This window comes from Neophocaena asiaeorientalis, unplaced genomic scaffold (assembly GCF_003031525.2).
Source record: "Neophocaena asiaeorientalis asiaeorientalis breed wild unplaced genomic scaffold, Neophocaena_asiaeorientalis_V1.1 scaffold438, whole genome shotgun sequence".
In the NCBI taxonomy this organism is placed as follows: Eukaryota; Metazoa; Chordata; class Mammalia; order Artiodactyla; family Phocoenidae; genus Neophocaena; species Neophocaena asiaeorientalis.
Window position 1 is genome coordinate 1,871,463 of NW_020173491.1, and position 24,861 is coordinate 1,896,323.

At 40.2% G+C, this 24,861-nt stretch overlaps 1 protein-coding gene across 3 annotated transcripts in view; it reads left to right on the forward strand.

Moving 5' to 3' along the window:
• The window catches only part of HEATR3 (HEAT repeat containing 3), a 36,602-nt gene extending 13,375 nt beyond the window's left edge, over window positions 1-23,227 (forward strand). Inside the window, exons 8-15 of one of the 3 annotated variants that reach the window (XM_024747463.1) lie at window positions 2,440-2,530; window positions 2,637-2,794; window positions 3,076-3,158; window positions 4,807-4,943; window positions 10,987-11,075; window positions 15,724-15,867; window positions 19,423-19,599; window positions 22,381-23,158. In XM_024747463.1, the coding sequence (XP_024603231.1) occupies window positions 2,440-2,530; window positions 2,637-2,794; window positions 3,076-3,158; window positions 4,807-4,943; window positions 10,987-11,075; window positions 15,724-15,867; window positions 19,423-19,599; window positions 22,381-22,503 (1,002 nt within the window). In that variant the 3' untranslated portion in view covers window positions 22,504-23,158. Of the gene's footprint in view, window positions 1-2,439; window positions 2,531-2,636; window positions 2,795-3,075; window positions 3,159-4,806; window positions 4,944-10,986; window positions 11,076-15,723; window positions 15,868-19,422; window positions 19,600-22,380 lie in introns of all 3 variants that reach the window. The other 2 variants (XM_024747465.1, XM_024747464.1) reach the window with 2 other exon arrangements.
• Window positions 23,228-24,861: the final 1,634 nt, after the last annotated feature.

The window sequence follows — 24,861 nt, forward strand, 5'->3', positions numbered from 1 at the left end:
TCCAGCCTTGCTTTCAGGGGCCCTACAGGGAATGAGTGAGTGGGGATTGAGATCCACATCCACCAAGATGAAGTGCCACTGTTTAAAAGTATCGATATTTAACTGTTATTCAGAGATTCACTTTCCCAAGTATTACTTAGAAATAGAATTTTGGTGCTTAGAAAATGCAGTGTTTTCTCTTAACGAAAGCTTGCTTTTTAAAGCCTCTCACCATAGCTGAGTAGACTGGATGATTAACATGCCGATCAGGCAGCCAGTGTTGAAGTGCCAGTAGTGTGCTAAGCGTCGTGCTGCCACGTGCCAGGAATACAAATTTACAGCCAGGCAGCTCTGGTCTTCCAGGCTGCCCAGTGGCTTGTGCAGGGATCCTTGAGAATCAGAACCCTTAATTGCATCATTTAACTTAAGAAGGTATAAGCACAAATCTGTAAAGAGAGAACTGACCCAAGTTGTGGCTGTAACATGCAGAAGTAGGGCAATCCCTACCCAGCTTCCACAGTTAGCAGTTGTCAAATCAGTCTGTTTTCTTTCATCTATTTCCCTACCCACTCTCCCCTCTCAACTACTGAATATTTTGAAGCAAATCTCAGCTGTCATAACATTTCCTCTAGATTGGTTCTTTATGTCAATTTGGTAACAATAAGAAGCAGGGAAATGCTCTGAGCAGGAAAGTCAGGTAAAGAAGTGGAACTTAGTTTCAGAATTCTTCTAAGCCAGATCTTCGTAGGTTTTAAGTGGATGAGAGCCCAGCAAAGGCATGTCTCATGTAGCTTTGAGTCGCCTCTAAGAAACGTTTAGTTGAATATCATACACGCACGAAGTGAGTAGGAATAAATTTTAGATACGTTCTTTTCTTTTTAATTAATTAATTTTATTTTTGGCTGTGTCGGGTCTTAGTTGTGGCACATGGGATCTTTCATTGCGGCACATGGGCTCCAGAGCACGTGAGCTCTGTGGTTGTGGCCCGCGGGCTCAGTAGTTGCAGCGCACGGGCTTAGTTGCCCCGCTGCATGTGGGATCTTAGTTCCCTGACCAGGGATCGAACCTGCATCCCCTGCATTGGAAGGTGGATTCTTAACCACTGGACAACCAGGGAAGTCCCTAGATACATTCTTGCCAGCAATAAAATGAATATAAACATAGGGATTCCTATGCTACATCTATTAAATAAGCTGTCTTCTTTTTTTTTTTTTTTAAGAATGTGGTTCAAAATTACAGTTAAATCGTTGCACAAGAAGTTGCTGGAGGATTAAAAATGAGTACAACATTCTGGAAAAGAACAGGAATATGTCACAGTATCTATAGATGTGGTTTTTTTTTGCGGTGCGTGGGCCTCTCACTGTTGTGGCCTCTCCCGTTGCAGAGCACAGGCTCCAGAAGTGCAGGCTCCGGACGCGCAGGCTCAGCGGCCATGGCTCACGGGCCTAGCCGCTCCACGGCATGTGGGATCTTCCCGGACTGGGGCACGAACCCGTGTCCCCTGCATCAGCAGGCAGACTCTCAACCACTGCGCCACCAGGGAAGCCCTATAGATGTGTTTTTAACCTCTGATCCAGTAAATCTGAGGAAATAAGATAACCAAGTAATCTGAAATATTCCATGCTAGAGGAATGCTTAATAAATTATAATACATTCATTTAATGGAATATTTTACAGCCGTTGAAAAGACAGAAAACTTTTGAAATTGGGAAACATTCAGACAACAAAATATACATTACTTTTAGCTTATGTACTGTTTTGGAGTGAAGCTATTTCACTTTTCATAGGTGACTTGAGAATTAAGGTCATATAAATTTATACAACCCATTTTGAGAATGTTAATTGATAAGTTAGGTTCATGTTATTTATTCCCAGGAGAAAAAGTCCCCCTCTTCCTTCAGTCTTTAAGAAATGCTTTATTGCAGTCTTCAAAGAAAGCCAGAAAGCAGCAAGCCTGTCTGCTCCTTAGTCAAGTTCTGTTGGTCATATAAGGGCCTGTTAGTAATTCTGGTTAATGAAGTCTTTTCCAAGAAACTGTGTAAGTGTCTAAAAGCAGGTTTGTTGTGTGTAAGTGCCTGGTGTCCAAAATGAACTCTTGTTTTAATCTTAGTATGCTGAGCTACTTCTTAACACATTAGATTAAGTTTCAGGGTGAATTTAGTTCAGAATTCCTGAATATTTTTCTGTTCTCTCCAGCTAACTAAGCAACACTTAGAAAATAACCGTGCAGATAGATGGAAACCCGGTGAACAGTGGCACGCTGCACAGTGCCAAGAGGAATCATAATGCCTGTTTGTCCTTCCAGCACTTTATGACTTTTCTTCTATTTACCCACCCCCACCCATGTCTTCTATTCCAAGTGCAAATATCATTTAGTAGGCTTTAACTAGGGAGAGTCACATGAAAATATTTTTCCACACATTTGAGAGTTGGTCGTTTGCTTTTTTTTTTTTTTTTAAGCCCACCGACAAGGAGCTGAGAGAGACCATAGCGTTGCTGACAGCTCAGCAGACTGCTCTGGAAATCATTGTCAACGTGTGCTGCAGTGAAGGTTTGTGACCAGTTCCCATTTAGATATCCTCCCCTGGACTGGGAGGGCAGCTTCCATGAGGATTATCTTAAATAGTCCAGTTCTGTGTGATCTGCACTCTTCCCAGATCCCACTGACGATGAGTGGGAAGAGCTTTCCAGCAGTGATGAAAGCGACTCATTTATGGAGAATTCCCTCAGTGAATGCAGTGGGCAGCTGCTGTCTCCCCTCTGCCTCTCCCATGAGGTTCACACCGCTCTCACCAACTACCTCATCCCAAAGAAGGTAATCTGTTTTCAGTCTAGGCTCATTCTAGAGCACAGGGAAGGCTGAAGAAAGCTGTTCCTTCTGCAAAAGAAGTACGCTAATACTGCCAGGTGTGGGTAATTGGTCAGATCTGGGAAACAAAACAGTGACCAGCACTGGAGGTGGGCTGTTCGGAATTCCTGAGCACCTCTTTATCAAGCCTGACCATCTCACTTAGAAGTCACATGTTGGGATTTTATAAAGGAATCGTGTAAAAACCCTACTCTTTAACCTTTGCCTTACTTCCTTTTTAAATTTAGATTTTTGAGAAAACTGCCTTTCCAAACAGCACTGCAGTTGACGTGTGTTCTAGAAACCCCAGTTGGAAACCTTTGATTAGAAAGTAAGAACTTTTCTAGTTTCAAAACCATTTGTCATTATGTTATTATATGAAATGATGGACCATTAAATGGAAGATGCCGACTCCCCCTTCAAGATCTCTCCCCCTGTGTCCTGTGTATGTTCCCTGGAGAAGTCTGCCCACATGTTCACTAAGACAGGAGAGTGTACATAGCAGTGTGGTTCACAGTTGCCCCAACTTGGAAACAACCTCAATGTCCATCAGTGGCAGAATGGATAAATAAATGCTGACATAATCATACAGTAGAAGACATACAGCTGAGCTACTTCTTAACACATTAGATTAACACATACAGCAATAAAAAATCTGAACTAGAACACTGGCACTAAACTGTTTCCTTTAGTGATGCATACATAGGTGGTAAACCTGTAAAGAAAAGCAAGGAAATGTTCTGCTATAAGTCTGGAGAGTGGTGACCTTTGGGGTCAAGGAGGTGGGGCGTGATAGGGAAGGGATAGGTGGGCCGTGAGGGCGCTTGCAGCATTTCTTTCTTTTCTTTTTTTTTAATTGAAGTATAGTTGATTTACAGTGCTGTGTTAGTTTCAGGTGTACAGCAAAGTGTTTCAGATATATATGTATTCTTTTTCAGATTCTTTTCCCTTATAGGTCATTACCCTATAGTTCTCTGTGCTATACAGTAGGTCCTTGTTGCTTATCTATTTTATATATAGTAGTGTGTGTATGTTAATCCCAAACTCCTGATTTATCCCTCCCCCCCTTTCCCCTTTGGCAACCATAAGTTTGTTTTCTATGTCTGTGGGTCTATTTCTGTTTTGTAAATAAGTTCATTTGTATCTTTTTTTTTTTTTTTTTAGTTTCCACCTATAAGCGATATCATATGACGTTTGTCTTTCTGGCTTAGTTCACTTAGTATGATAATCTCTAGGTCCATCCATGTTACTGCAGGTGGCTTTATTTCATTCTTTTTTATGTCTGAGTAATGTTCCATTGTATAAATATGCCAAATCTTCTTTATCCATTCATCTGTCGTTGGACATTTAGGTTGCTTCCATGTCCTTTAAATAGTGCTAGCATTGTTTATTTCCTACCTAGATGCACAGGTGTTTGCTTTGTAAACCGTTAAACTCTGTATATTCGTTGAGCGCTTTATGTATGTCATATTTCACAATTAAAAATAATTTTAAAGATACTGCCACGCATAGAAATTTTTCTCAAGCAGATTCATGTGACTCATAAATGCGCTGTGCCTCAGAGGCCTTGAGTGCTCAAGCAGTTCGATCTGGTAGGATTTTTTTTTTTTTTTTTTTGCGATACGCGGGCCTCTCACTGTTGTGGCCTCTCCCGTTGTGGAGCACAGGCTCCGGACGCGCAGGCCCAGTGGCCATGGCTCACGGGCGCAGCCGCTCCGCGGCATGTGGGATCTTCCCAGACCGGGGCACGAACCCATGTCCCCTGCATCGGCAGGCGGACTCTCAACCACTGCGCCACCAGGGAAGCCTGATCTGGTAGGATTAACAGTTCACTTTACGAATCCTTGCTCACTGCCCTAGACCTCCTTCTGCTTACAGGTGGTCCCTGTCAGAATCTGACACTTAGTTTCAAGGTCAGTGCTGAATTCTGCTGGGTTACTGTGAGAGGAACAGACAGCTTTCTCTCTCTTCCTTTGCAGAATGAGCATTATACAATGCAGAGCCCTCGTGTGTCTCCAGAGCCTTGTCTCCCTCCTGGATGTGGACCATCTGGGAGGACCTGCAGCCCTTCAGACACTTGCACAGCATCTGTCACAACTGCTTTTTTCTCAGCCAGGTAAAGATTTAGGCCTTATTGTGAAAAACGACTGGGATGGAGCAGAATTTTGAAGGGCCAGGAACTTGGAGTTTGTAATTATACGGTCTCTCGTCCAACCTGCAGAAACCTTTCCCAGACACTAGCAGTCATATATTTATAGTTGCCGGTGGTATAGAGTCAACAAAGTATGCAGGCAGGCCTCTGGGGTATATTTATCTTTTTCATTAAAATTGCTTGCATCCAGTTACGTCAGGACAATTAAGGCTGCGTCACAAATATCATAAATATTAGGGTTCATTAAGATATTTGGGTAATTCTCTATTCCTTAGTTTTCTTCTTAAATATAAAATCGTTTGATTTACATTTGATTGGGTGCTACAGATGTGTATGACAGAATTCACAAGGTTTGAGAGCACATAAAGTGGAAAGCCTCCCTCCTTTTTCTCACACTACCCAGTTCCTCTCCCAGAATTGGTCACTGTGGCCAGTTTCTTGTGTATTCTTCCAGAGAGATTCTCGATACCAAAGTATGTATGTGTATTTTTAAGGCAAATGATAGACTACCATACACACAGTTCTACACCTTGCTTTTTTTCTAACACATCTCTTTCTTCAAATACCTTTGCATGGTATAAGCTGAATCTCTAAGTTACAGGTATCTGATATGGATTAATTTCATTTGTACGCAGAAACCTAGAGAGATACTGTACATTAGATAGGTGTTCTTTTTTTTAAAAATTTTTACCGGAGTATAGTTGATTTACAGTGTTGTGTAAGTTTCTGCTGTACAGCAAAGTGAATCAATTATACATATACCCACTCTTTTTTAGATTGTTTTCCCATGTAGGTCATTACAGAGTATTGAGAAGAGTTCCCTGTGTTATATAGTAGGTCCTTATTAGTTATCTATTTTATATATAGTAGTGTGTATATGTCAGTCCCACTCTCCCAGTTATCCCTCCCTCCCCTTCCCCCTGGTAACCATAAGTTTGTTTTCTACATCTGTGACTCTATTTCTGTTTTGTATATCAGTTCATTTGTATCATTTTTTAGATTCCACATATACGCAATATCATAGAATGTTTGTTAACTGTTCTTTTGAAATGATCTAGCTATACAGTGTATAATGCATGCTATTCTAACAGATTGTCATAGTTCACTGTAGTAGAATCTCATTTAACTTCGGCACATTAAACTATAGGAGCTCAAACAAAACCGAGAAAGGAAATAGAGATATTTTACATAGTAAAGGAAAATTCTTCGCGTTACTCTATCCCGCATGTATGTCTGGAGTGAGGGTTAATATGGGAGATATGAATCTGCTCTATTTCTGTGCAAAACTGTTTAACATTTCCCCTTCTGAGACACAGTACTAAGTCCAAGAGCTGAAACTCTTAGAAGATCAAAATATGGTCACTTTTGACTCAATACAAGTTTCTGTTTAAGCATTCCTTCAAGAGTCGGTCTCTGATTCTTTAAGACATCTATCTTGCACTCTATGAAGAGGTGCTGTGTATTTAATGGTGCATGTTTTAGAAGTTCTAGATTAATTTTTAAAGGTTAAGTAAATAAATATTTAGAAACTCATTATATAGTTATCAATATTTGTCCATTAACAGGTGGAATTTTCAAGTGATCTCACGCTGTGTATTCTTTAGCTGGTGCCGTCATGTGAAAACCACATGCCCAGCCATACCTAAGACAGGATGTTGAACAGGATGTGAGCAGTGTTAGCCCCACTCCCGTTCCAAGCCCGTACTGGGCCAGCTCTGGAGCACAGAGGTGACTGGTCATTGTGAGCTGGCCAAATGATGACTATCGCTTTATATTTCTCTCCCAGCCTTATAAACGTAAGGAGATCTGGATGGCATGGGGGGCAAGAGGGATGGTTTCCGTCAGCCCAGCAGGATGTCCTGTGGCGGGGTGGCTGGGGGAGACTGCTATTGTTCATGCCTCCTCCCATCCACGCATTCCCATGGGCTCCCTGCAACGGGCAGGGCCAGATAGGGGAGTCCACAGCTAGGCCCCCAGGCGAGCAGGACCTACCCACACCTCTTAGTGCTTCCAAGACCTGCTTAACCTGAGAGAACCCTGTCTGCCCTAGTTTCACAATTGCCATCTCTTTCCTCTGGGCCATTTCTCCATGAGAGTCCAGTCAAGGTCCCACAAGCCCCATCCCTTGCCAGCATGAAGAGTTTATTTCACTGGAAGTAAGTGCACATATTCTGTGCCTCTGCTTATGCAGAAAACACTTAGGTGTGTTTCTCCTAGTTCAGCTGGCTGTTCTTGGTCACTGGTACAGGCACATTTATTACCTGGAAAGATCACAGGAAAACCATAACAAGCTGAGCCTTAGAGAAGTAATGGAAAGTTTCTGAATTGTGAGAAAGTATAATTAAACACTTAGATTTTTAATAAATTCCAGTTTCCTAGCTATTGTAGACATAACCTTTTTATCAGAATGAAATTTTTCATAAAGGATAATTGCTTATATTAATACTATTCTAGTATAGTCTTTCCAAATATTTGGGATTTATAAAATAGTGTAACCCTGTGAGCTCTACATGGATAATGTGAACTGTTATTGAAGAATTTGGTGGGGAGAATGGGGCTAAATTTCCCTCTTTTGTGTTACCATGTTTGCGAGTTAAATGTATGAGGATCGTACAGCTGTATTGTATTTAACTTGTTTTAGTTTTGATGCTAAAATACAGTTCTGAATACTTACAAAATTTTTGATACATACCTACATAGATTTGTGGCTGACATCAGAGATAAAATGAGCAAGTTTTTAGTAGAGTCTGGTCCTTGTGTTCAAAACACCAACATCTTTGTCTCCTTCATTTAAAATATTGATCTTCAAAACAGAAGAAATTTTTAGCAATGTTGTATTTGCAGATTGGGTCAGTTTGTCATTTTTTCCATTACGTGGGTTCTAAAATCATTTAGGATTCCCTGCTACCCTAGATTTTGGGGAGCAGAAAGCTCATTTTCATTACAGTTAGAATGGTGGTAGCACCCATTCTGGGGTATGGTTTTTATTCCATATCAGAACATTGAAAATCAGTCTGCAGAATTCACCTAAATATAATTTGCTGCTTGATTACTTGTGGGTTGACTATTTACCTACATTCAGGTGTGCTACAAATTCTTAGCTGCTGTACAAAGTTGTTGCGGGGAAAGACATTTTGAATCACCTCTTTTGTTTAACTTCTTTTGACATTTACTTAATTTCTTTTGACAATACCACGTCTTGACCTTTTACTGAGAATTTCTCAGAAAGGCAGAGTTGTTTGAACTTCCTTCCCTAATTTGGATAAATGAACAGAAATGTGAATTAAATAAAAATCATCCAAATTTAGGGAAAATATGAATTTCACGTAATGTAAAACAGTAGTGTAGTTTAGATTAGGATTTTGAATCTAAGGTAATTGTTATTTTCCTAAGAATAGAGGATAGAAAAAAAATTGGTTCTGAGATGTGTTCTAGTTTGTATCAAGTTAGTTCTTCATAACATGGTTTAATAGTTTTATGTGCAGCTGACAGATTTTCAGGACTACACTTACAGCTTTAATCAAATATAAGTTACTTTTCAGAGCCAGTATGGTGACTTTTGGAAGTTTAATAGTAACAATTTTATACCAATTTTTGAGGGCCTGTTAGGTACTAGGTTTTATGAGCTAGGCATTTATTACTCCACCTGCCTGATGGGGACGCTGAGATTTAGAGGTTTAGGAACTTTTTTCAGGGGGGGTTTCTTCTTTTAACAACTATTTATTTATTGACTTACTTTATGCCTTGCGCTGTTCTAGGTCCAAGGTATACAGGCATAAACAAGATAGGCAAGGCCACCATGCTCACGGAGCTTGCATTTTCATATAAATAAAGGTTTAAGGTCATTTTGGCTAGGAAGGAAAAACATAAAAGCAGAATGGTATGAGGTGTCACACTAGTTAGTATGGAAAGGCCCCTTTGAGGAGCTAACACTTGGGCTGAGACCAAAATGAGAGGTCACATAATGTCAAAGGCTGGATTCTGTCCCTGGTCTGTCTGATCCTAAAGTATCCTAGTATCTGTTCTGTGATACTTACAGGAATTCCCTACCTCTGTGCATAACATATATCTGAAAATGAGAGAGCCGAAAGATAAAACAAGCCTTAATTCTAGTATTTGCAGAAGCTGCCTTGCTCTCATGCAGCCCAGAAAGGGGCATCAGAAGCTTTATTTGGCCAAGGGCACCACAGAGGAGAAAGACAAAGTGTCTCCTGCTATATAACAAATCACCCCAAAACTTGGTGGCTTAAAACAGCAGTAATCATATGCTATTTCTCGTGGTTTCTATGGGTCAGGGATTTAGAAAGGGTCCAGCGGAGATGGTTTTCTCTACCCCACGACGTCTAGGCCAGTTTGTCTCAACTAGCAGCAGTTTTTGCCCCCCGAGGACTTTTGTCAATGTCTGGAGACCTTTTTTGTTGTTATAAGTTGCAGGTTGCTGCTGGTATCTAGAGGGTAGAGGCCAGAGATGTTGTTAAATATCCTAGTGCCCAGGTGACTCCACATGCACCACAAAGAATGATCTGGTCCAAAATGTCCATAGTGCTGAAGTTGAGAAACCCTAGCCTAGGGCCTCTGCTGGAAGACTGGGAGCCAGAATCATCTGAGGCCTATTCACTCACATGTCTGGTAGTTGGTTTGGGGCTGTCAGCCAAAACACCCACCTCTGATCCCTTCATGTGACCTGGGCTTCCATAATATGGTGGCTGGGTTCCAAGGGCGAGAGTTGAGAGAGAGGAGAGAGCAAAGGCATGTGAGTCAGGTGGAAGTCATGCCTTTTACCACTTAGCCTGTCACTTTCACATGTTGTCCTGGTTGAAGAAACCACAGAGTCCCACCCAGGTTCAAGGAGAGGGGAAATAGACTCCACAGTCTTTATGGGAAGTGGCAAGGTTCTGCAAGATCATGCGGAACTGGAAATACTCTTGTGGCTATTTTTTAAAATTTTAAATCAATTTACTGGGTTTTTAAAAAAAATACATTTATTTATTTATTTGTTTTTTTATTTTTGGCTGTGTTGGGTCTTCGCTGCTGCACACGGGCTTTCTGTAGTTGCAGCGAGTGGGGGCTACTCTTCGTTGCGGTGCGCAGGCTTCTCATTGCAGTGGCTTCTTTCGTTGCGGAGCATGGGCTCAGGGCACGCAGGTTTCAGTAGTTGTGGCTTGCGGGCTCTAGAGTGCAGGCTCAGTAGTTGTGGTGCACGAGCGTAGTTGCTCCGCGGCACGTGGGATCTTCCTGGACCAGGGCTTGAACCCGTGTCCCCTGCATTGGCAGGCGGATTCTTAACCACTGCGCCACCAGGGAAGCCCTGTTGTGGCTATTTTTGGAAAATATAACCTATCACACCACATCAATTGCTTCCCCTTCCCACCAAAGGGGTTAGGGAGCCAGCTCACCTAGGCGGTCCTCACCCTCCTATATGGCTGTGTTAGCATAATTGTTTATTGCTGTTGTTCTGTTTATCCTGTGTGGGAAGAAGGGACAATAAGAAAAGAGTTAAAATGAGCAAGAGTGGGAAGGGGAAGTTGGGTCAGTAAGAACCACAGGAGCCACTGAAAACCAGAGGCATAGTGGCCTGACCCTGCACAAGCAACACTTCTTGGCTGGGCAGTGGGCTTGGGTTGGCGAGGAGGCACTCTGACTTGGGAGATGACTCTACCCTATATCTGCCCAGCACCGTGATAGCAATCTGTGAAAAGCTGAATTCAGTCTACAAAGGTTAGCTCAGGCTTATCACGTGCTGAAGTGTGAGTTAAATGAAAATCCAGCATCTACAAGTCAAGGACTCTCAGCACTATCCTGATTATTTCAATTGTGGTCATCTTTCCGACTCAAATATGCAGTTCACAGGGAGCTGTGAAGTGGAAGTTTGGGCTTAAATATCAAATGTTTTTAATATTGTAGCATATATTAACATTTAACATGCTTTGTTTTGACTCTTTTTCTATAAAATAACTCTTCTTAGAGAAAGACAAAAACAAATTTATATTTCACTTCTGTGTTTTAGATTTTGCTAAGCATGTTGACTTTTTAGAAGCTATAAGTAGTGCCTTGAGGGCCCTTTTGCAAACGGTGGCCTCCAAGAACATTCCTCAGGTAAGGTTTTAAAATTTTTTTGTGGAACTAGCCAAGATTCTGTATTACGGAGGCAAAATTTATTGCTTAACTATTTTTAAGTATTTATTTCTATTGAAAAAGTAATGCATGATCCTTGTAAAGTGGAAACAAAAGTACTGAAAGTGTAAAAGTAAAATCTTTTCCTTCTCCCCACCACCCCCATCAAAACATACACAGTTTTTTAGTTGATATAATGTGTTTGGCATTTGTGTTGTAAGTATTTTCTCTGGAAATCATTTGTCTTTTTTTAAACATTTTATTACAGAAATTTACAAGCATGTACTCCAGGTCCTCCACAGTGATCTGTCTGCACCTCTGTGATAGGTGCCTTATCACTTTTATTTTTTTCTTTTTATGAAGGAAATTTTCAAACATTTCTAAAAGCAGAGATAATAGTATTGTTACCTGAAAGCATTATCACCAAGTGTCAACGAGTTGCCAACATCTTGTCATTCTTGTTTCTTGCACTTTCCCTACATTTTTGTTTTAGCTTCTTGGAATAGTTAAAGCAAATCATATTATTTCACCCATGAATGTTTTATTGTGTGCTTCATTATGTGTCTGTGACAGAAAATGAATTTTTAAAAATCTTAACTTCAGTACCATTATCCCAAACCCCCAAATCAACAGATGTTTTAAAATTATCATTTGATAGGCAGTCTGAGTTCAGTTTCCCCTGATTGCTTTAAAAAAATTTTTTTTTTCAATTGGTTTGTTCAAATCAGCATCTAAGTAGGATCCATATATTGTTCTTAGCTGATATTTTGGTCTCTTAAATACATATATTTTAACGGGGTTAGTGAGATTTAATTCACATACCATACAGTTCACCCATTTAAAGTATACAATTCAGTAGTTTTTAGTATACTGACAGATTCTTAAATCTCTGAATTTATAACATTTCCCCTGCCTGCCCGCCTTTCCCCATACTATTTATTCATCGAAGAAGCTATCGGGTTTCCCTGGTGGCGCAGTGGTTGAGAATCCGCCTGCCAATGCAGGGGACACGGGTTCGAGCCCTGGTCCAGGAAGATCCCACATGCCGCGGGGCAACTAAGCCCGCGCACCACAACTACTGAGCCTGCACTCTAGAGCCCGCGAGCCACAATTACTGAACCCATGAGCCACAACTACTGAGCCCGAATGCCCAGAGCCTGTGCTCTGCAACTAGAGAAGCCACCACAATGAGAAAGCCATGCACTGCAACGAAGAGTAGCCCCTGCTCGCCGCAACCAGAGAAGAGCCCGCGTACACCCAAAAATAAAGACCCAGTGCAGCCAAAAATAAAAAATAAAGTAATTAAATTTTTTTAAAAACCCAGAAAACGCCATAATATTAAAAAAAAGAAGAAGAAGAAGATGCTGTCATCTGTCCTAAAGAATTTCCCCCATTCTCAGATATGGCTGCTTTAACAATGTTATTATTTAACAGGTCCCTCTGTCTCCCATATTGCCTATAAATTGGGAGCTAGGTCTAGAGCCTTAATTAGATTCAGGATCAGATCGTTTAGGCAAAAATAATTCACAGTGCTGTATGTATATTCTACTTCTATATCACAAATCACATATTGTTGTAAAATAGTGATGTTAAGATTAATCAGTGGATTCACTTGTAGCAACCAGTGATTTTTGTTTTATGGATCCACTATTTTGCAAACCACTATAGGGTTTGCAAAATGGAGATATCCTAATTTTGTCATTCCTTTTAAAGCATTTATTAGCTGTGATTCTTCTGTAAATAAAAACTTCCTATTTCATCAATTAGTTGGTAACTTTGAAATAAATTTCATACCGAAAAAGATAGGGTATGATTCTCCCTTCCCCCACCCCACCCTTTTTTCTAGAATAATGAGTTGGTGTCCTAGCAGTCTCTAAAAATAACCAGTTTTTAAAACCATCATTAAAAACTCATTATCAATTATTTACCCTACAGAATATAGTTAATAATTTCAAAATAATGGTATTATTACTAACAATAACACTACTGAATGCAGTTTAAGATTTCTTTGTGATTCTTCATGTCCTTAGGGAAAAAAATCCCTCTAGGACTACACAAATTACTGTGTTTTAAAGTTGCTTGAAAAGTTCTCTTTGTGGCTTGTTATAAAGTTAGCTTCAGTTGTTTCAGCTTTTATTAAAGCATTTTTTGTTTGCTTTAATTTTTATTTTTTAATTATATAAAATATTTACTCAGAGTTAAAACTGAAACAAGGTATATTCAGAGTAAAATATGGTATATACATACGATGGAATAGTATTCAGCTTTAAAGAAGAATGAAATTCTGATACATGCTACTGCATGGATGAACCTTGAAGACATTATGCTAAATGAAAGACACAAAAGGACAAGTATTGTATGAATCCTCTTATGAGGGACCTAGAGTAGTTAAATTTGTGGGACAGAAAGTAGAACAGTGGTTACCAGGGGTTGGGGTAAGGGTGGGGTGTGTGGGGAGACGTTGTTTAACGGGTACAGTGTTGCAGTATGGAACAATGAAGAAGTTCTGGGGATGGATGGTGGTGTTGCACCAACAACAGTGTGAATGTACTGTACTTACTACCACTGAACTGTACTTTTAAATATGGTTGAAATGGTAAGTTTTACGTATATTTTATCTCCAAAAAGAATATATATATTTAGAGAGGTCTAGCTTCTGTCCCTTTGCCCCTGTTCTTTCCTTTGTGCCATTGGTAATCATCCTTTTTGATTTTTTAATTTATCATTCTATTGTTCTTTTTTGGAAAACATAAGCAAAATATGTATGTATTTGTATTTCAGTCCTTTTCTTTTTTTTTTTTTTTTTTTTTTTTTTGGACCACCAGGGAAGCCCCACTCCTTTCCTTAAAAGTAGTGCTTCTGTACTTTGCTCTTCTCCCTTATTAATCACCATAGACATGTTTCTCATTTCCTTTTTACAGCTTCATATCACTCCATTGTGTACATAGTCCATATTCAACATGTCTGCATCGATGGATATTGTAGTTGTTTCCAGTCTTTTGCTATTACAAATAGAACTGCAGTGAATAGCCTTTTTACAGAAGTTCTGTTGTGTTTTTTGCCATTGTGTCTTTGGGATCGATTCCTAGAATTGGGCTTGCCGGCTCAGAGAACAGATGGATTTGTAGCTTTGCTCTGGGTATTGCTGTAGTACCCTCCTTAGAGTCTGAGCCGTTTCGAATCTCCACCAGCAGCGTTTGAGAGTGCCTGTTCTGCCAGAGCCTCACCAGAAGAATATGTTGTCAGAATGTTGGATTTTAAGTGGTCTGATGGGTGAGAAATTATATCTCAATTTTAATTTGCATTTCTCTTACTGTGAGGAGGTTGGACATCTTTTCATGTGTCTTAAGGGCCTTTGCATTTCTTTTTCTGTAACTTTTCCCATCTTTTGCCAGTTTTGCTATCGGGTCTGTGGTCTTTTTCCTCTGTGTGTATAAGGGCAAATCCTAGGGCTTTGCCCCCAGTCTACTGAAGCAGAAACTCTGGGGAGGGGCCCAGAGATGTCTGTGTTTTAACAAGTCCTCTAGGTGATTGTCATGCACTCTGAAGTTTGAGAACTACAGTTCTAAACCGTCCTCACTGCTTCCTTTCTAAAATCCTCCAGTTCTGAGTACCATGTCACTAGACCACACCACCCCACCTCTCTTGGTTACAGTCACCCACCATCCCCAAGGGTACCCCTCGTTCCTTGAAGATTCCTGCTGTTGGTTTCTGTTACTTTTCACTGGTCCCGTCATGATTCTAGGTGATTTCAGAATCCACGTGGATGCTCTTCCCAGGAACCTGGCTTCGCAGTTCTTGGGCCTCCTTTCCTCTGGTGGCCTGTCTTCCTTCTGTCCTTAGTCATTGCATGGCCACACCTCTAGAGCAGTGCTAACCCAGACTTGGCCCTGTTCCAGAGTTTAATGGGAAGTCTCTGGTGTTTTACTGTTAAATATAGCACAGGATGTTGGCCTCTAATATATACTCTTTAAATTTTTTCTCTTTGTATATTTGAGAATTTTTTTCAAGAACGTAACTTCTAAAAAAAAAAGAAAGAACATAACTTCTGACCCTCAGTTTCTATGAAAGGCAAAGTGACATTTGCACTCTCTTGTGATACCTGTGTCCACTTGTGTTTTCAAATCAGCTTAAAATGAAAATTACCACTACTTGGTGGAAGCACTATATAATTTAATGGGTTTTACAATCTTTATTAATTTACCATAACACACAAATCTCAGAGTCAGTTCTTACCTTGTATAGATTTCAGCCCATTTTTATTAAAGCTGCATGGTCCTATTTACATTTTTTATGATCAACGTTGAAAAGAAATGAGAATCTCTTTGGTCTGTGTACCTCTGAATGAAAGTCTTCAAATGAGACAAATAGAATCTGAAGGTTCTTTTACAGGCTTACAGCCATGGGATAGAAAAAGTGGTGACAGTGACATGAGCAGGCCTCGTCCTAGTTCAGAGTTACCAACGTTATTGATGAGTGATTAGAATATGTAATAACTGCTCCACCCAGAGTGTGTGTCACTTGTAGCATCGCGCCTCTTGCAGAAGAGGCTCCTGCCAATCCCGTTGCACATGCTGTTGGAATTGGCTGAGGTTAACATGCTAAATACTCTCTCCTTCTCTTTCAACAGTGCATGACTCCCGACCAGCTGTTGACACTATGCAGAGCAGGCATCCATAGTAGTAATGTTGGGGTGAGGGTAAATGTGGTTAGTATTTTAGGAATCACTGGCAGCGTCCTAGCCAAAGAAGATGGCACACTTGACACTCTTAAGGTAAAAACAATATGCTTCCAACCTAAATCATTAAGTCATTAGAAATGGGAGAAGAGTGACTATTGGTGTGGGATTTTAAAAACTTCTGTGGACTTCATGAGAAGAAATCATATCAAGAAGTTGCTTACTGGGGACTTCTCTGGCGGTCCAGTGGTTAAGACTTCAAGCTTCCAATGCAGGGGGTATGGGTTTGCTCCCTGGTCAGGGAACTAAAATCCCGCCTACCGTGCGGCACAGCCAAAAAATAAAACTAAAAAAATATATATATATATATGTATTGCAAGAAAAAGAAAAGTTGCTTACTAAGGTATATTATTAAAACATACCCTTTGGCTTAATCTAACTCCATGAATCAGATAGGTACTTGAAGAGTTGTCACATTTTGCCATTTAACTTTACTCCGGAGATGTTTTATCAAATAAATTTGTCTTCAGTGGAAGGCCAGGGTTCAGAGTTGTTCAGGATGCCTCTGCCTTTGCTGTTGCGTTGGATGTGTACATGTTGTATTCTCCTCCTGATGAAGGAACAGTCCAGACAGCTTCCTCAGCACACCAGGCTGTAGTGCATTGTGCACGAAGCCACCCAGTTCATCCTAAGACCTCTCATGAATTTTAAGCAGCAACTCTGGTAGTGCCAGCACACTAGGAACTCACTCAGCATGTTTGCTTCCAGCACTTTATCTCAACAAGTTGCTTAGGAACTGCACTGCCAGAGATACAGCCTAGTAACTAAAAGAACAGTAATAGTAAAATTACCCTTTGTTGTGCTAATCACCATTGCTGAAGTGTAGATTGCTGATAATGGATTATAAACTGATTATTATAAAGTATTTTCTTAACTTGCTAAGAGCTAAACAACGTGACTGGTATTTTTTAGAAGCTTATTTTGAAATGGTGATACATGCATATAGCAAAACATTTAGGAAAGCAGAAAAGAATCTATAGTGCAAAGACACATCTCCACTCCTAAACATCCGGTTCCCCTAGTTCCACTCTAGAGAGGCAGCCACTGTTACCCGTCTCTTCTGTGTCATTCCAGGGATTTTGATTATATATAGACACCAAGTGAGAGAGCATGGCCGTGTGGCTCTGTACGTGTACACATATACCGATGAGCATGTGTAGGTGTAATCACTTCCCACCCCTTTAGACTGTAAGGTCCAAGGTCCACTTCAGGGGAACAGCGAGTTTTTCTCAGGCATAACATAAGATTTCTAAAATATTTTTATTTAGTCACATTTTCAAGCATGAAGAAAAGTAGAAAGTACAGTAAATTTTTGTATAGCCATCAAGCGTATTTAAGAATTACTAGTTTTCTATCATATATACTTCAAGTAGTTGCTCTGCTGAGTGTGTTAAAGACATCCTGGTATTTTGCCCCCATGGGTTCAGTACGCATATCTTAACAAGAGGGACACTCTCTTATATAACCACCATTATGCTGTACACAATTAACAGTTATTTCTTAATATGTCTAATACCTGGTCCATATTCAGAACTTTCCAGTTGTTCCAAAAATATCTATTTGTGGATGGTTTGTTTAAACCAGGATCTAAGTAAAGTCTACATGTTGTGCCTGTTTGGGGGTCTTCTAAGCCTCTCTTCATCTAGAGCTGTGCTCCTTCTTGCGCCACCTCCCAACCCCTGTTTTCTCCTCAGCTCCCGGGTTGGTTGTGGCTCATAATGTTCAGCTTCTGGATTTGTCTGATTGCTTCCTTGTGACGTTACGTTTGTTCCTTTATCCTCTGAATCTCCCGCAAGATGGAAGTTAGATCTAAAAGCTAGGTTCGATTCAGATTAATCTTTTCAGTAAAACTACTTCGTAGGCGATGCTGTATATTTCATGTTGTATGATAAGATACTAAATTTAAATACTATCCTAGAGGTTATCTAGACCACTTATATTCAGATGAGAAAATTGAGGCCCAGCATGGGTAACGGGACTGTCCCAGAGTCACCCCGTTATTTATGGCAGAGCTGGAGTTTGGACTCAGCATTTCTTAAATTTATTTTATTTTATTTTATTTATTTTATTTTGGGCTGTGTTGGGTCTTCGTTGCTGTGCGCGGGCTTTTCTCTGGTTGCGGTGAGCGGGGGCTACTCTTTGTCGCGGTGCGCAGGCTTCTCATTGCGGTGGCTTCTCTTGTTGTGGAGCACGGGGCTCTAGGCGCGTGGGCTTCAGTAGTTGTGGCTTGTGGGCTCTAGAGCGCAGGCTCAGTAGCTGTGGCGCACGGGCTTAGTTGCTCCGCGGCATGTGGGATCTTCCCAGACCAGGACTCGAACCTGTGTCCTCTGCATTGGCATGCAGAGTCTCAACCACTGTGCCACCAGGGAAGCCCTGGACTCAGCATTTCCACTCTCCCACCCGTAATACAGATGTGCACATCGCCCTTAAGACATAAAGTGTGAAGCAGAACAGCCAAAATAACTTTACTCTTAAACAGTTCTTTGCCGGTTGGGAATGGTCTGTTCATTAGCTAGCTAATTGTGAAAAAAATGGGTAGATGTTAAAAATCATCACAGTGATGCAAAATGAGATTATGTGCTCTTTAGTTTTTTAATTGTCTTAGAGTGTTTTTCATGTAATTTAAAAAGCAGGGGCTTCCCTGCTGGCGCAGTGGTTAAGAATCCGCCTGCCAATGCAGGGGACATGGATTGGAGCCCTAGGCCGGGAAGATCCCATGTGCTGTGGAGCAGCTAGGCCCGTGCGCCACAACTGCTGAGCCTGTGCTCTAGAGCCCGCGAGCTGCAACTACTGAGCCCGTGTGCCACAACTACTGAAGCTCACGCACCTAGACCCCGTGCTCTGCAACAAGAGAAGCCACTGCAATGAGAAGCCCATGCACTGCAACGAAGAGTAGCCCCCGCTCGCCACAACTAGAGTTGTGTCCTCCTGCAGCAATGAAGACCCAATGCAGCCAAAAATAAATAAATTAATTAATTAAAAAAAAAATTTTAAAAAGGAGGGTTTTTTGTTACAGATAATATTTATATGCATTTTGAGACCATGGGAAAAGCCTTTTTGATGGAGATGGGGAAATTTTAATAACTTCCAATATCTGTCTTTCATATATCATTTATGGATCTTAATTCATTTTATTTAGGAATATAAACTCTAAGATTTTAAATTTATCTTGCTTTTGTTATACTTGGTATTTTTATAAATATGTGTTGACTTTGATCTTTTTAAAGTTTTAATTTTTGCCTAGCATTTATTTATTTATTTATGGGCCACACAGCATGGCTTGTGGGATCTTAGTTCCTCAACCAAGGATCACACCCACGCCCCCTGCAGTGGAAGTACAGAGTCTTAACCACTGGACTGCCAGGAAAGTCCCTCCCTAGCATTTTTATGTAAAATTTTATGCGTGAATTGTTGTCACCTTTAGAGTTAGTACTTATTTCGAAAGCTGACTTAGGATGTTGGATGGTAACTGTGTTTTGTAGCATTTTTATGTAAAATTTTATGCGTGAATTGTTGTCACCTTTAGAGTTAGTACTTATTTCGAAAGCTGACTTAGGATGTTGGATGGTAACTGTGTTTTGTTGTCTCCAGACCATCGGGTGCTTTCTGCTTGAGGTTGCCACCAAAGATCCCTCCCTTGTAGTAGCAGGAGAGGCTTTGGATGCCCTCTTTGATGTTTTTGCAGATGGTAAAGAAGCTGAAAGGGCCTCAGTTCAAATTAAATTGTTATCTGCTCTGAAAGAATTCCAGCCAGTCTTCAAAATGAAGGTATGTAGCATTTTATTTAGAAATGCTGAAGTCTCAGCGTTCTATGGGAGGAGGGTGTATGTGGTTCCCTCCGTGCAATCTCAGTGATTCATATAGCACTCCATCCCCAGTTCTGTGTAAACGCTTGTTGGCTGAGTCAGGGCTCAGTCTCCCTTTCTGTTGAATCACTGTGATGTGAGCCAAAATGGTGTCGACACGTTCCTCTTTCTGCAGCGGTTTAGAAATGTTAACAGTGCTTATGTGTAAGCACTACAGTCTGGCCTGCAAAGCACTTTCATAGACATGTTATATTTATTTTATATCATGTAATGCATTATAGGCTGATTTCATTGTTACGAATATTTCCCTTTGGTGCTCTGAAAAAAAGGCAAACAAGCTCCAAGTTAGACTCTAATGGAGAACGTAGCTACCTTCATTTGCCCTTTTATTGATTGATTGATTGACTGATTCATCAGAAGCATCAAAGCTAACTTTGAGTCAAAAAAATAATGTTCAAAAACTGTCTTAATGGTTGGGGGAAGGCAACCAGAAATTTTAAAAACAGCGTTTGATCACATGTCCACGAATGTAAGTTTATCAATTCTCTTCTTATCTAAATCTCTATTTCATTTTGAGAAATAAAAATATTTGTATTTTTTGCTTTTACATTTTAAGTTAAACTTTTGCTTTTAAAGCTTTGTCAAGAGAATAGAGGCTTTAATGGAAAAGTAGCTTACTTTTGTTGCTCTCCAATACGTGTTTCTTTTCTCTAACAAGCTTCTAAGGCAGAATTCAGTTCCTGTGGCCAGAGCTCTGTGATAAGTTTTTAGGTGAATGGGATTGTATGTTTAGAAATTTAAACTTTTTGAATTTTTTTTAAGGCATAAAAAATAGTTTTCTTTTGCAGAAGAAAAAAATAGCACATGCCATGCACATTCTGTGTCACAGTTACATCAGTATTAGTTTAGGAACATTAATAATTGGTTTGTTTTTAACATTTTCATGTTTTGGCATCCCACATTTAAAAATGTAGCGATAGTGGCTGACACTTACTGAGTTAAGCTTCACCAGTAGGTGACTTTAGTCTTGAGGGGGGAAAATTGATCAGTTTACTCTTAATTATGCTTTGTTTAAGCCTGTAGTTTTGTTTGTTTCTTTGTCTGGGTTTTGTTTTGTTTTGAGATGTAATTGACATATAGTGTCAGTTTTAGGTATACAACATAATAATTTGATATGTGTACCTATTGCAAAATGATTACCGCAATAAGTTTAGTTAACATTCATCACCACACATAGTTACAGATTTTTTTCTTGTAATGAAAACTTACAAGACCTACTCTCTTAGTCACTTTCAGATATATAGTACGGTGTTGTTAACTGTCATCACCTTGCTATACATTACATCCCCAGGACGTATTTCTCTTATACAGTTGATCCTTGAATAACACGGGGCAGATCCACTCAAATACACAGATTTTCTTCCGTGGTAAATACTACAGTACCCCATGATCCGCAGTTGGTTGAATCCGTGGCCAACAGTAAACTTATTCCCAGGTTTTTGACTGGCGGGTGGGGAGTGGATGCCCTAACCACTGCATTGTTCAGGGGTCAGCTGGAACTGAAGTGTGTACCTTTTGACCACCTTCACCCATTTTACCCACCCCGATCCCAAAGGCCTAGTGTTTATTTTTTAAGCAGTGAGAAGTTTTATTCCCACCTGTTCCCTGTCTCATGGGTAACCAAACTGAATGGTGTTTCTCTAAGCAAAGACAAATGCACCTTAATATTTTCCCCCTTCATTATCCAAAAGGTAGTATAATATATTCACATTCCTGTACTTTATGTGCTTTTACTTAACACTGTCTCCTAGAGACATTTCCATACCAGTATGTGGAGGGTGTCCACATTGTTCTTAAAGATCACAGGCCCTTTAAACTTCTGAAAAAGCAGTCTGCATGGTAAGGAGAAGATGTCCCCTTTCCCTGCAGCTGCAAGGAAGGCAGGTGCAGTTGAGCCATCAGACTGTGTAGAAGCGAACGCTTCGAGAGCAGCGATGTAAACTGTGAGCTAGGAAAGCAACCCCTAACCTCTGGAATGTCCATTGTTCTGATTGATTTTCCTACTTAGTATGCATTGCAGTGATGGTGATATTTAATTGTTTTTCTTTTCTCGAAGCTATAAAGCCCTGATGAAATTTCTCTGTTAGCCAGAATGGCAACATGTAGTTTTTTATATGAAGCTCCTTTGTGAATGAAGCCACAGTTGCATTAAAGGCTGTTTGGTATATATTTAGCCCCAAATTGCATCTAAGCACAATACAATGCATTTTACCAAAAAAACTTCTTGAGAGCAGCTGTCCTCAAAAGTGTCCGGTATCCGCAGCGCCAGCATCACCTGGTAACTTGTTACAAATGCAAATTCTCAGGCCCAGCTCCAGACCTACTGAAAATCAGAAACTGTGTGGATAGGCCCACCAGTCTGGTTTTTAACAAGCCTTGCAGATGCTAAAATTTGAGAACCATGGCTCTGGATTAAAGGTGAGGTATAGTTCACATACCATACAACTCATTCTTTTAAAGTCTACAATTCAGTTGTTCTTGTAACTATCATTTAAAAGGTGTACAATCTTAATTTATCTTTATTATGGCTAATGTACTGTGTTCCATCACCTTGGAAGTGAAAATGTTTCAGCAAAATCTGACTGCTGTTTGTTCTAAAAATAAATACACCGCAAATTAAATGCTTTCTTATTTAAAGGAATTAGTGATATATACCAAATCACATATGATATTTTTTTGGCAGTTACGGAAAGAAGGGAGAGCTAAATACAGTCCAGATCAGCTGTGTGTTCTCGACAACGTGAAGATGAACTTGAGAAGGTTTGTCGCTTATCAAGAAACTGTTGAGAAAAAACTGACTACTTGAAAGAGACCAGTCCTCGCCTCAGAGCGTTCAAAGCTGAAGAATACTAGAGGGTTTCCTTTCAGTGTGCGTGTTCCTGAAAGTCATTTTTTAATGCCTGTACACTAGTTTGAAGTTCATAAAAACTCCAGAACCTGTCAGAAACTCTTTAAAAGCTCTGGGATCTGTGTGGCATTTCTAGTGCTCTCAGAAATGTTTCCGGCATATTTTAATCACTGGAAACACGAAGAGTGGAAACACAAGGAAATCTCAGGCGCTTCTTCATGAGCAGTGAAGACACTTCCAAACAATCATGTTTTCCTTGAATTTTGCAAAAAAGGAAAATCCGAAGCATTGCTTGGATGCTCTTTTAAGCCATTATCATTTTATATTAGCTAAGTCTTTAACTGAAATATGAAGACAAGCTTTATAAATTTTTTTTGGTATGAAGTACATCAATTATGCTTACCTTTTGTGAAGAGGGGAGTGAGTTGGAGTCATATACCACTATTTAGCAGACTATACTACTAGCTAATGAGCTCATGAGGTCATCGTCGTCCTCTGTACAAAAGGATCTGATCGGATACTGCTTTGGACCATCACTCCTTATTTAATTGGAATTTAAATGGAATCAGAATTGGAAGAATATGTTTTTTAATAAATAAATTTTTAATTGAAAGCTTTGTGTCTTGGAAGATCTTTTTTAAAATATCAGATAATCCTATTACTGCGTGTTTGCTTGCTAGTGGATCTTGCTTTGAATATATGTGTGCTATTAAAAACAAGACTTTATACCAAGAATCTCCAGCATTACTGTCAATGTCCTTGAGGTAGTACGGTGACAGGTGGAGCAAAGGGAGGGAGCTTCAGTGCACATCACTGTCGGAGTGGGGCCCCTGGACCAGGTCTGTTGTCTGTCCATTTGCCTGATCAGAGGAGTTGTTGGAGATTTGAAAATTTACCCACTGTAGATCTCAGTTGACCTGTTAAAAGGCCCAATACCCAGCACAGGACTTAACTTTAGTTAACGTCCATCACCTCACATACATTTTTTTTCCTTGTGATAAGAACCTTTAGCATCGACTCTCTCAGCAACTTTCAAATGTGCAAATACGGTATTGTTAACTGTGGTCCCCGTGCTGTACATGACATGCCCAGTCACTTATAATTGGAAGTCTGTACCTTTTGTCAACCTTCACCCATTTTGCTTGCCCCCCACCGCTCACCTCGGCGGCTAACAATCTATTCTCTCTATGCATTCAGTTGTTTGGTTTTCGGGTGTTTTTTTGTTTTTTTAGATTCCACATGTAAGTGAGATCATACAGTATTTGTTTTTCTCTGATGTATTTCACTTAGCATAATGTCCTCAAGGTCTACCCACATTGTCACAAATGGCAGGATTTCCTTCTTTTTTATGGCTGAATACTATCCCATTGTGTATATACACTACATTTTCTTTACCCATATGTCCACTGATGGGCGTTTAGGTTGTTTCCATGTCTTGGCTACTGTGAATAATGCTGCAATGAACAAATGGTGCATATATCTTGTTTTTAATAAATGTATGTATGTATGTATGTATGTATTTATGGCTACGTTGGGTCTTCGTTGATGCCTGGGGGCTTTCTCCAGTTGCGGCAAGCAGGGGCTACTCTTAGTTGTGGTGCACAGGCTTCTCATTGTGGTGGCTTCTCTTGTTGCGGAGCACGGGCTGTAGGTTTGTGGGCTTCAGTATTTGTGGCTTGCGGGCTCTAGATCGCAGGCTCAGTAGCTGTGGCGCGTGGGCTTAGTTGCTCCGCGGCATGTGGGATCTTTCCCGACCAGGGCTCGAACCCGTGTCCCCTGCATTGGCAGGCGGATTCTTAACCACTGCACCACCAGGGAAGTCCTGCAGATATCTTTTTGAGACAGTGATTTCATTTCCTTCAGATCTATACCCAGAGGTGGAATTGCTGTATCATATGGTGGTTCTATTTTGAATTTTCTGAGGAATCTCCCTACTGTGTTCATAGTGGCTACACAGTTTACTTTCCCACCAATATTGCACAAGGGTTCCCTTTTCTTCACATCCTCACCAACACATATCTCTTGTCTTTTTGAAAATAGCCATTGTAGCAGGTGTGAAGTGATAGCTCATTGTGGTTTTGAGAGACAAATTCTTCCAATGAAGAAGAGTTGCAGAGTTCTCCCTGCTTCAGATATTTATAGCATATATTCATTTTCAAGGAGGATAAAATTTCCAATTTTGTAATCTTTCCCACACTTTCCAACCTATAAACATTATGCAAAATAACTAGCACAGGGCTTAGTACGTAGCAGGCTCTCGATAAATATTTGTCGAACAAATAAATGTTAGTGATTTTCTGTCTTAATAAGCAAGCT